At 43.1% G+C, this 13,280-nt stretch overlaps 1 protein-coding gene and 1 gene segment (V, D, J or C); both read right to left on the bottom strand.

Moving 5' to 3' along the window:
* Positions 1-1,355: 1,355 nt before the first annotated feature.
* LOC144510336 (uncharacterized) lies at positions 1,356-5,172 on the bottom strand. The gene is made up of 5 exons (XM_078239774.1): positions 4,341-5,172; positions 4,208-4,238; positions 3,936-3,982; positions 1,962-2,011; positions 1,356-1,856 (listed from the first exon to the last, which is right to left on the bottom strand). The coding sequence occupies exons 1-5, from the start codon at positions 4,471-4,473 to the stop codon at positions 1,779-1,781; spliced, it is 339 nt and encodes a 112-aa protein (XP_078095900.1). The 5' UTR covers positions 4,474-5,172; the 3' UTR covers positions 1,356-1,778.
* A 3,602-nt stretch (positions 5,173-8,774) lies between these two features.
* On the bottom strand, positions 8,775-12,581 carry LOC144510900 (Ig kappa chain V region 3547-like). The segment is given in 2 exon segments: positions 8,775-8,842; positions 12,290-12,581. Coding segments are annotated over 2 exon segments (360 nt in total).
* Positions 12,582-13,280: the final 699 nt, after the last annotated feature.

Consider the following 13,280-nt stretch of genomic DNA (forward strand, 5'->3'; position numbering starts at 1 on the left):
ATGGTTTCATGGTCATCAGCAGATTCGTAATTCCCAATACTTTGTATTGAATTCAAATTCCACATTTGCCATGGCTGCATTCGAACCTGAGTCCCCAGAACATTAGCTGAGTTTGAGGATTAATATTCTAGTGATAATACCACGAGGCCATCACCTCCCCAGAAGCAATTGGATATGCTGAAAGTGATGAAGAATGAAGGTGCCCTTCAGTAGGAGATGTGAACGCTTGGGGGAAGTTGTGATGTACTGGTTGCTTTGAGATGTGCCAACTTCCAACACTGACCAAGGGTTTGTAGGGAGAGGGGTCCGAGGTCAGGGACAGTTGCTGTGTGTGAGGAGAGCTGAGGCAGGGCTGGCCTGTGTTGTGGGTGTTGGCATGAGGACGGGACTATGCCAGACTGTGAGAGGTTAACAGGTCCAGGTATGCAGTAGTCCAGATGTCCTTGGCGCGTGGTTTTCATGGAGCCAGAGTGTCAGAGTTCAGTTCGAACACAGAGGAGAACCAACACTTTTGACATTCCGCTAATGATATGGATCGGGTTCGCTGCAATACTTCAAAGAAGCAATGGAAGCGGAAAAGGAAGGCTTCTGAAACACGGCGAAACTCCCGAAGTCACCCCCTACGCTCCAATTCCAGCCACAGTTGGCCTCATTGAGTCAGACACGTCCCCCAAGCAAGCCACAGGCGCTTGAAAATAAAGACCTATCTCCGATGCCTCGCCGCCAGTTCCTCGCTTGTCAAGACTTACACCAAACCCCGGTGATATATGGGGGCGATGTGACTGGATATCACTTGGCGGCTGGATCTGGGGTCGTGTTTGGTTCCTGCTTTGCGTCACTGTCTGTGCAGAGTTTGCACCTTCTTACCCTGTTTGTGTGGGTTTCCTCTGGAAGCTCCGGTTTCCTCCCACAGTCCGAAGGATGTGTTTTTTAGTTGGATTGGCCATGCCAAATTCTCCCTCAGTGTACCCGAACTGGCGTTGGAGTGTGGCAACTCAGGGATTTTCACTATAACTACATTGCAGTGTTAATGTAAGCCTACTTGTGACTAATAAATAAACTTAAACTAATAAACTTATAACCTTCCAGTTAACGTATTTGCATCATTATTGTGTTGCCGCCTGCTTTGGGTCAGAATCCAATAGGGGCGGGGAAGGCAGTTCTGGTGAATCCCGAGAACCCTCACGCCCATCGGGAACCCCGACTATCCGCCGACGCCCCATTCACCGGGGCAGCGGGATTCCCGCCGGTCGTTTGAAGATGTGAGAGAGTCGCCCCCTACTGCTCAGGCAGCGAAACGCACCAGTCACAGAATCTCACAGGATTCATATTGATAATTAAATCAGATTTCAGTTCCACTCAGATTATGTTTAATTATAACATAATTATTGGTCAATAGAAACATTTGGTGCAGCGTTATAATCGAAGAATGATTTATTTTATTTACGTAAAGAAATTTTCAAAAAAAGTTACAATCCCGTCAGTAACTGGAGTTAATATAATCCGTCATTGAAGGTTGAGAAATAAACAAAGAAGTCCCTAGTGTGTCGTTTCACACTTCAATGACCTTAATATAGTAGAATATCTTTCACAATGCTGAAGAAAACTCGTTAGACATTTGACAAAATGACCAGTCTTTCTAATCTGCGGCCAGTATGCGAGGCAAGTTTAGCTGTTTGAGGGGAATGTACTTGCTCCCATGTTGATTTCTACAGGGCAGAGGTAATTGGTAATTCCACTCTCCTGCGCCATACATCACAGACAAAACACCCCGATTTTCATTTCCGGTTCTTCTTTTTTGACTTTTTTTCCAATGCGAACAAATCCAGGGAGGCATAGAGAGGTCCACCCTGAGACTGGGAAATATATTCAACATTAATGATCGAAATGGTTAAAATAATGATTTTTTCCCCCAAAGTTAACTCCAATGCATTTTGTCACAAAGGGTTCAATGCACTCACCTGAATTCCCCGCTGCGCTTTTACGTTTACCTCTGTTTGACGATCATTCCCTGTGTGTTAATTTCACAATTATGAATTGAAATATCACCCAATCTATATAATCGATAATTACATAAAGACATCGTGCGCCAATGGCCACCGATATTTCAGCAGTTTTAATTGGATTTAATAGTGTCACATGTGGGCTTACATTAACACTGCAATGAAGTTACCGTGAAAATCCCCCACTCTCCGGCGCCTGTTCAGCTGCAATGAGGGAGAATGTAACATCACCAACGCACTGAACTAGCAAATATTTCGGACTGTGGGAGAAAACAAGAGCATCCGGAGGAAACCCACGCAGACACGGGGAGAACGTGCAGACAGACTCTGCACAGATAGTGACCCAAACCGGGAATTGAACACGGATCCTTAACGCTGTGAGGCAGCGGTGCTATCCTCTGTGCCAACGTGCCACCCCAATGTACTGATAGGCCACAATCGTTAACACACAGCCACTTAAATTTCGCCAAGGCGACAGATCTTCCACTACACTTCAGAGGCAGTGAGATATAGCACTGGAGGCGAAGGGGATCAAAGGATCTGGGTGGAAGCCGTGGTCAGGCTATTCAGTTTGGTGATCAGCCCGACCATCGTGAATGGCAGAGCAGAATCAAAGGAAGGATGGCCTCCTCCTGCTCCTATTTTGTATGTGTCTATGTTATGTGGCAAATGCTTGGATGAGGAAAATCTCACAACAGTACTTGTCACTTATTGCCCACCTGGCATACCACTACCTGTATTAATATCAGCAATTTTCCCTTTACTGTAACCTTAAGAGTGATTGTTGAACTTGCTGAAGGACAGTGACACCCTGTGGACAGAAATAGTAAGCACACACATTGTGGCGTATTCAATGAAACAAAGTAGGGGACAGCCATTCCCCGGCTCATTGTTCGGGCCAATGCCTTGACCAATCAGTCAAACGACCTATTTTTAATTTTTCAGCAGGCAGTAAATAAGACAAGTGATTTGTTGGTCTTCATAGCGACAGGATTGCATAATAGGAATGGGATATTTTACTGGAATTGTATAGGGCGTTCGTGAGAAGTACTGTGTGCAGTTTTGGTATCCTTATCTGAGGAACGATGTTCCTGCTATAGAGGAAGAACAGCGAAGGTTTACCAGCTAATTCCTGGGATGGCACGTCTGTTATATGAGGAGAGACTAAGTCGGTTAATTTTATATTCACTGGAGTTTAGAAGAGTGAGAAGGGATCTCATAAACCTTCGAAAGTTCTGACAGGATTCGATAGGGTAGACTGAGAAAGAATATTTCCGATGGTGAAGGAGTCCAAAGGAAGGGGTCATAGATTGAGGACACGGGGTAAACGTTTTGTAAATGAGGTGAGGTGAATATTTGGAATTCACTGCCACAGAAATGAGTTGAGGACTTAACGTTATGCAATCTCAAGAAGAAATTAGATCGAGCTCCTGGAGCGAAAGGGATCAGAAGATATGGGGGCAAGACAGAATCAGGATATTGAATTTGATGATTAGCCAGAGCAGGTTCGAAGTGCCGAATGGCGTACTCCTCCTTCTAGTTTCTATGTTAACAAATGTAGGCAGGTAACTGGCAATCATCAATTAACTGCAGCATTCTCCATAAAACGACTGCAACCAGTCAGAGTCCTTTGGCTCACAGAGTAATATTCTTCTCAGGAAGAATGCACAATTGCTCCCTTTATATATGTTATTCTTGTGGGGTTTTTTTTGCTGATGGATACAAGGCCAAAAGCCTCGATGATATGTTTTTTTGCCGGCAAAACTCAAGTAGTTCAGTTCTTCAAATTTTCTTTCAAACATGTCTTAGAAGTTAACCGTCAGTACCAATCAACTGGTGCATTCTCCATAGGAACGCCTATATCAAATCAACTTCCACTTCAATTCTTTCATTCTGACACTTCATCTCTACCAACAAATCAAAGAAACTTACCCATTGGTCGCCCCTTACGGCCCTCTCCTTGCCTTCTCTCGCTGAAGCTAAAATTGGATGTGGAAAAAGAACACCAAATAAATGTTAGATCTTGGATATTCTATCTCAGGTGGTGCACAGTGTTGAAAGTAGTATTGTCCAGTAATCTTATATAAATCATAGAAAATAGAGACTCACACCGCTGGAATCAGGTTGCGAATTGAAACAGGTCTGACAAAACGTAAAACAGAGAAAGATGGACGATGATGAAATTTGCACATGGTTCTACTCACGTTTCATTGTGGGATCCAATGTCTCTGTCCCCTAAAATAGAAGAACATATGATTAGCTAATTAAAATCTCCAAGGAGGAAGTCGTAATGGAGAAACAGGAATTAAAGTGTCCCAGATAATCATGAATCCTCACCTGAACTTCCGTTTTTACAACTCCAAATGGAAATAAGGACCAACAGTAGAATCAGTATGACCAGGACAGTAATTCCAACAGAAATCGTCTGTCTGCACCATTCTATAGAGATAAAACACTTAGAAATTGCCATCGGTCAAATCATTCCTTCCCGGGGTTCTCTGAAGGGAAACGTGACCCAGTTAAAAAGGTGGAGTGACCAAAGCGGGGAGTGAATGCAGAAAATAAAACACAGTTCGTGGGATGGATAGTGGAGAATGAACACACAGAATGGAATTGATGACACAATATTTGCGGAGATGGAGATGAACTAATTAACAACGCTATCAGAGTTGTCCAATATTCACAGTGTATCAGTATGTATAATGCCATAAGACCATAAGATATAGGAGCCGAATTAGGACACTTGGCTAATCGAGTCTGCTCCGCCATTCAATCATGGCTGGTATTTTTCTCAACTACATTCTCCTGCCTTTTCCCATAACCTAGATCCCCTTATTAATCAATAAACGATCGATCGATATCTTAAAGACACTCAATGACCTGCCCTCCACAGCCTTCTGCGGCAAAGAGTTCCAGAGCTTCACCATTCTCTGGCTGAAGAAATTCAACCTCATCTCTGTTTTAAAGGATCTTCACTTAAACCTGTGGTTGTGCCCCCGGTTCCAGCTCTTCCTACTAGTGGAAACATCCCCTCCACGTCCATTCTATCCAGGCCTCGCAGTATCCTGTAAGTTTTAATAAGATGCCCCCTCATCCTTCTAGACTCCAACGAGTACAGATCCAGAGCCCCCAACCGTTCCTCATACGACAAGTTATTCATTCCAGGGATCATTCTTGTGAACTTCCTCTCGACACTTTCCACGGCCAACACATCCTTCCTTAGATATGAAGAAAGCATAATAGAAAAATCTTATTTATGAACAGAATCATAGAAGGATAATGTCCAGGAAGAATCTAGTCGGCTCATCCTTCCAATTTTCCCTCTTTGATTGTCCCAACTCCAACTCCTCGTATCACCCATGGTCCTGGAAACTAATGCCCATCAAGTATTTGCTCAATTCTCCTTTTTGGAAATTCCAATTGATCTGTGCACACCATCTTTTCCAGACCCTCGTTCCAGATCCCTAAACGCCATTGTGTAAAAATAACCATCAGAGCATTGAGTACAGGAGTTGGGGCGTTATGTTACAACTGTACAAGACACCAGGAAGGCCACATCTGGAGTACTGCGTATAATTCTGGTCGCCCTGCGTCAGGACGGATGCTATTAAACTGGGAACGGTGCACAAAACGATTTACAATGATGTTACCGGGACTGGAAGGTTTGAATTATAAGCAGAGGCTGGACAAGCTGGGAGCTTTTTTCCTGAGTGTAGGAAGATGAGGGGTGACCTTGTAGAAATGTATAAAATCATGAGATGCATAGATAAGGTGAGTAGCCAATGTCTTTTCCTCAGGACAGGGGAGTCCAAACCTAGAGGGGATAGATTTAAAGTGAGAGGGGAAAGATTGGAAAGAGAGGTGAGGGACAAGTTTTTCCACACAGAGGGTGGTGCATGTTTGGAATGAGCTGCCAGAGGAGGCGGTAGAGGTGGGAAGAATTAAAACATTTAAAAGACATTTGAACAGGTACCTGGATGGGAAAGGATTAGACGGATATGGGTCAAACGCTGGCAAATTGGACTAGTTCAGATTAGGAAGCCTGGTCAACATAGCTGAGATGGGCAGAAGGGCCTGTTTCGGTGCTGTATATCTCTCTGACTCGATGTCTCCCTCTCGCTCTTTGTACCAATCATATTCAGTCTCTGCCCCCTTGGTTACTGACCCTACTGTCAATGGAAAGGATTCTCAGTTATTTTACTAATCAAATGCTCTCATGTTTGGAACTTCGAATAAATGTCTTAACCTTGATTGCTCGAAGGAGTACAAGCCCAGCTCCTCCCTTCTCTCCACTTTAACTGAATTCGCTTATTCCCAGTACCACCCTGGTAATTCTGCTTTGTGTCTCCTCCAAGCGTTTGATATTCTTCCCAAAATATGGTGCTCGCAACTGAAGACAATGCTATTAACGTGGCTAACCAATGATTCGAATATATTTAAATTAACGTCCTCGCTTGATTTCTCAACTTTAAAAGTTCAGGATACATGCTTATTTCTTCAACAGCCTCTTGAGTTTATCCTTCCATGTGCCAAGATTTATGGAATCTCAGAATGATTGCTGCACACACGGAAACCATTTAGCTGGTGCTGGAAAGACGGAGGCTGAGGGAGATCTGATAGAAGAAGTTTATAAAATTATGAGAGCCATTGATGAGGTGAAGAGTTAGAAGCCTTTTCCGGAGGGCAGAAATGACAATTACAAGGGGGCACAATTTCAAAGTAAGGGGGAAATGTTTAGTGGAGATGTGCGGGGGAAGTGTTTTACACAGGGGTGGTGAGGCCCTGGAATGCACTGCGATATGAGGTGGTTGAGGCAGACACGTTAGCGACATTTAAGACGTATTTGGATAGACACATGATCGTGGGTGGGCCGGGGGGGGGGGGGGGGGGAGGGGGGGCGGGGGGGGGGGGGGGGTGAGGGATACAGGCGGTTGGTCTAGATAGTACAACGTGATCCGTGCATGTTGATGGACCGAAGGGTAGTTTCTGTGCTGTACTATTCTTTGTTGCTTGATATCTGCACTACAGGTCTGCAAGAACAACTAAGTCACATTCCTCTAACATTCCCCTCGACCTTGCTTTTTTTACCCAACCCATTTAATTATCCAATTCGCTGTGGGCAGCCTCGAGTGATTGGGCCTCCAGTGCAGTTCCAGATACCGCATTTCACATCCTCACCATTCGCTGCGCATTAAATGGCAGAATGAAAAAAGATGAAGTGGAAGTTAATTGGTGGAGGCGTTGCCATGGGCACCAGTGGAAATGGTCGAGAGCTTTAGGTTTCTAGGTGTTCACATTACCAACAACCTTCCCTGGTCTCTCCACGCCGACGCTATAGTTAAGAAAGTCCACCAATGCCTTCACTTTCTCAACAGTTGAAGGAAATTTGGACTTTCCGTTACGCCTCTCACCAATTTTCACAGATGCAGTATAGAAAACATCCTTTAGGGATGTATCACAGCATGGTATGGCTCCTGCTCTATCCAAGTCCACAAGAATCTACAATGGGTTGTGAACGAAGTCCAATCCTATCACGCAAACCTGCCTCCCATCCATTGACTCCATCTACACTTCCCACTGCCTCGGAAAAGCGGCCACCATCATCAAGAACCCCATTCTCCCCGGACATTCTCTCTTCCACCTTCTTCCGTAGGGAAAAATAAATAAAATTTTGAGGTGACGTATCAATCCACTCAAGAACAGCTTCTTCCTTGCTGCATCAGACTTTTGAATGGAATTACCATATATTAAGTTGATCATTCTCGACATGTTAGCTATGACTGTAGCACGAGATTCTACACACTCCACTTTCCTTTTCCCCATGTACTCTATAAATGTGTGCTTTGTCTGTGTAGCACGCAATATACAATACTTTTCACTGCATCCCAATACATGTGACAATAATAAATCAAATCTATATACTCTATGAACGGTATGCTTTGTCTCTATATCGTGCAAGATACAAAACTTTTCACTGTATCCCAATACATGTGACAATAATAAATCAAATCAAATCTATGTCCTCTACAAGCGGTATGCTTTGTTTGTATAGCGCACAAGAAACAACAATTTTCACTGTGTCCCAACACATGTGACAATAATAAAGCAAATCAAATCTATGTCCTCTCCAAGCGGTCTGCTTTGTCTGTATAGCGCACAAGAAACAACAATTTTCACTGTGTCCCAATACATGTCACAATAATAAAGCAAATCACATCTATGTACTCAATAAACGGTATGCTTTGTCTGTATAGCGCGCAACAAACAACACTTTTCAATTTATCCCAATACATGTGACAGTAATAAATCAAATCAAATCTATGTACTCTATAAACGGTATGCTTTCTCTGTGTAGCGCTCAAGAAACAATACTTTTCACGGTATCCTAATACATGTGACAATAACAAATCAAATCAAATCTATGTACTCTATAAACAGTATGCGTTGTCTGTATAGCGCACAAGAAACAATACTTTCCACAGTAGCCCAATACATGTGAAAATAATAAATCAAATCAAGTCAAATCAAGTCGATGGGGACTGACATTTCACGGTCATTCATGCCGCCATTGTTTCTTTTGCCAATCTATTTAAGTTGATGCCCCCTGGTTCTTGGCCCTCTCCGCCTTTGAGAATCGTTTCATCTTCGCTGCTCTGTCCAGATAATTCACGATTTTCGCCACACTTCTCACATCTCCTCTTACCCTTCAGCTATTTCAGCAAACCAGCCCTCGCTTGTCAACGCTGTCCAGTTGACTGTAGTTCCTCATCTTTATGACCATTTAGTGAATTTTTTTTCTGCACTCTCTTCATATTTCTCATAAATAGTGGTGCTATTAACTGAACACAGTTAAGACAGAATCAGAATTCTACAAATGTTTAGCTGTTGATTTGATGTATCATTATTGTCACATCTATTGGTATGGAGTGAAACGTATTGTTTCTTGTGCACTATGCATACAACACATACATTTCAGAGCGTACATCGATTTGATTTGATTTGGTTTGATTTATTGTTGTCACACCTTTTGGGATACAGTGAAAAACATTCCCTCTTTCGCGCTACAGAGACAAAACATACCGTTCATAGAGTACATAGGGGATAAATAAATGAGAGGATGCAGAATATATTGTCACCTTCATAGCGAGGGAGTAGAGGAAGATCAGCTTGATATAAGGTAAAAGCAAAATACTGCGGATGCTGGAATCTGACAGAAAAATAGAAAATACTGGAAAATCTCAGCAGGTCTGAGGGGACAGAATAGAACCAAAGTTTCGAGTCTAGATGACTTTTAGTCAGAGCTTTGAAGAAGGGTCATCCAGACTCGAAATGGTGGCTCAATTCTCTACTCACAGATAGCGTCAGACTTTCTGAAATTTTCCATCATTTTCTGGTTTGGTACAAAGTATATCCATTCAAACGTCTGATGGCAGCCAGGGAGAAGCTGTTCTTGAGTCAAACTTTTGTAACTATTTCCCGACGAAAGAAGGTGGAAGAGATAATGTCCTCGATTATGCTGGCAGCTTTTCTAAGGCAGCGAGAAGTGTCGACTTGCTTCACTCCTTTTCGATTCTGTGACTCGATTTCGAAATCTCTGGATCTTCTGTGCTTTCCTAACAGCCTGTCATCTCCAATGATTTCCAGGTGACAGCATGGTCGTGCAGTGGTTAGCAGTGCTGCCTCACAGCGCCAGGGAACCACGTTCGATTCCCGCCTTGGGTCCCTGTCCGTGTGCTGTTAGCACATTTCCCCCCTCTCTCCATGTCTTTCCTTCGGGTGCTCTGCTTTCCTCCCACAGTCCAAAGATGGGCAGGTTAGTTGGATTGGGCATACTAAATTGCCCCTTAGTATCCATCAATGTGTGATCTAATTGGATTGGCCAAGCTAAATTGCCCCTTAGTGTGCAGCAATGTGAGGTTTAGATGGACTAGCCATGCTAAATTGCCCCTTAGTTGTCCTGAATGCCCATGTTAGGTAGATTTATCGTGCTAAATCGCCCCTCAGTGTCGCAAGATGTGTCGGTTAGAGGGATTTGCGCGTTAAATACGTGGGGTTACGGGGATAGGGCCTGGGTAAGATGAGAGTCGGTGAAGACTTGATGAGTTAAATATCCTCCTTCTGCACTGTAGGATTGTATGATTTGTATAGATTCGCGGCCAGGTAATTATTTACCGTGTGACGGGAGAGTTGGAATCGTTTCCAACAATCCAAGTTCAATATTTGCTCTTCATTCATGTAAAAGAGAAGCATTGGGGAAGTATCCATTCAGCCCATCGAGCTGACTTCCATAAGATCATGGCTGATTAATAATGATATATAAAGTTACTGACATCACGATGCAAAATTTAAATGTATCTTATGTGTGAGGAGATAGTTACAAATTGATCAATCGGCTTTCTGGAGCAAAGTGAGGTAAATTAATTCACCGCCCTTCTGGGCAAAGATGTTAATTTCACCTCTTGTCTATAGTCTGTTTGTGAGATGCTTGCAGTGTAGAACTGATCTCACCTCCGTTCCTAGATTAACTTCCCGAAAAGGAAGGTGGGAGTAAATAATAAACTTCAAAAGGGAAGTCATTTCTTGACATGAAGGAGAAAGTTTGAAAGGGCTATGGGTAAAATGGTGGGCAGAATAGCATCGCTGTTTCGAAGAGCGAGTCTCGGCATATGGGCTGAATGAGATCTTTCTGAGAATCTTTGAGAATCTCAAAGATTTTTACATGTTTTCAGAAATATAAAGCGAAACGGGGAAGTGTGTATCAAACACGAACCTATTCTGGGCAGGTGCAATCCAATGCAGTCTGACATATTTTAACAATTGAACGCACACACACGCTCAGACATATATCGATACACACACGCTGAGATAAATATTTATCCACACACACATACGCTCAGATATATAACCATATAGAAACGCTCAGATATTTATGTATACACAAATATAGACAAACACGCACCGATATTTCTCTATTCGTACACATTTACACACACACGCTCAGATATTTATCCATACATGCACATAGACATACAACATGCTCAGATATTTATCTATACACACACATAGACACATACTCGGCTCAGATATTTACCTATACACAGACATAGACACACACATGCTCAGATATTTATCTATACACACATGCAAGCTCAGATATATATCTATATATACGCGCTCAGTCCTATAACATTATCAACTCACGCTCAGATATTTATCTATATACACACACTCAGATATATAACTATATACACACACAAGCTCAGATAGTTATCCGTATATACACGTTCAGATGTATGAGTAGAAATTCCGACGTTCAGATATATATGCATACACAAACGTCTAAGTCTTAGATCACCTACCAACAGACTCAAGACAGCTTCTTCCATGCTACCATCAGGCTTTTGAATGGACCTACTTTATAATAAGCTAATCTTTCTCTAAATGCTAGCTATGACTGTAAGACTACATACTGCACCCTCTCCTTTCATTCTCCCCTATGGACTCCATGAACGTCATGCTTCGTCTGTATAGTACGCAAGAAACTATACTTTTCACTGTATACTAATGCATGTACAATAATAAATCAAATGAAATCAAACGCACATACGCTCAGGGATATATCTGCACACAGACAAACACACACCACATACATACACACACCACGCAGGCATACACACACACACACACCACATACATACACACACCACGCAGGCATACACACACACACACACACACACACAATCACATATATATTTACACACACACACATCACACATATATATAGCCAGATGGCGAGGATCTACTGAATTAATCCAATTGCCTCTAAAGTTGAATATAATCCTTCAATGTACAGAGTAGCATCTCACCTTTCCATTTTTCAGTTGCTTTGGGATTCGACACACTCTTCGTCCAATATTCCCCTGGATACCCCAGTTGAACAATACAAGTGCAGACAGCGCCGCTTTTCCAGGTTACCCCCGACACCATGACATGACTTCTGATGCTGTAGGTCCCGTCCCCCTCCATTGTCCCGGAATCACTCGATCCTTCAGTGACCATGCCGGAAATATTCCAGGAAACAGCAATCTGGTTGGAAGAAACTCCACTGACCAAACACACTAAGGGCACGGTATCATTCACATCCAGCTCAGCCGGCGGGACAAATACCTGCAAAGCCATCTTGTTGGTGGAACTGTCTGGACAGAGATTTGGACACAGTTACCGATTTATTTATACCAAATGGTATTGTTGTGCACAATCCGAATTCATTTCATTTGCTCTCTTACCTCCAACCAGTAGTGTGGGTCCATTCCGGAGCGTTGCATAGCCAGCCTTTTCAGCACAGTAGTAGGAACCCGTGTCATTCACCTGGACATTGCGAATTTCCAGTATCAATTCACGCTTGCCTTGACCTTTTTTAGAAATAAACTTACAACCGTTCCCCTGCCAGGATTGGATGTCGATTAGTTTCGGGATTTCACCAACTCGTTGTTTGTACCAGCAATAGCGAGCCACCAATTCCACCTCGTATGTGTGGTGACAGGTTAAATTCACCGTCTGGCCGACTTCAGCTGTCATTGTGAAGGGCCTTTGAGGTAGAGAGGGCTCAGAATCTGTAACTAGGGAGATTATTGACACATTACCACACATTATTTCGACATAGGAAGCAGCGGTTGAAAAAAAATCGCCTATAAATTAAGAACGATCTCATTAATGTCTTCAAAAGTACTTCCTTAGATTTATGTCCCAATTTGTGTTTTCTTCGCTTGAAAGGAGAAAACAGAAAAAAAAAACAAAATCCCTTCTAATGATCAATAAGTCGCATTTGCATTGCTGTAGCCAGGCGGCATGGTGGTTGTCACCACTGCATCACAGTGCTCGGGACCCGGGTTCAATTCCTGGCTTGGGTCACTGTCTGTGCATGCTCTCCCCGTGTCTGCGTGAGAGTTTCCTCCCAGTCCGAAAGCTGTGCTGGTTAGGTGCATTGGCCGTGCTAAATTCTCCCTCACTGTGCCCGCATAGGCACGTGAGTGTGGCGACGAGGGGATTTTCACCGTAACTTCATTGCAGTGTCGATGGAAAAGTAAAGTTTATTTATTAGTGACAAGTAAGGCTTTCATTAACACTGCAATGAAGTTACTGTGAAATTCCCCTGGAAGCCGGCTTGTGACACGAATGCTTAAACACTAATTTGGCTGATGGCAATTTAAATGTCTCACCTGGCACATACTCACCATAAACCCACAACAGTTGGGGAATGAGTGTCAGGGATAAAGA

The sequence above is a fragment of the Mustelus asterias genome, chromosome 23 (genome assembly GCF_964213995.1).
Source record: "Mustelus asterias chromosome 23, sMusAst1.hap1.1, whole genome shotgun sequence".
NCBI lineage: Eukaryota > Metazoa > Chordata > Chondrichthyes > Carcharhiniformes > Triakidae > Mustelus > Mustelus asterias.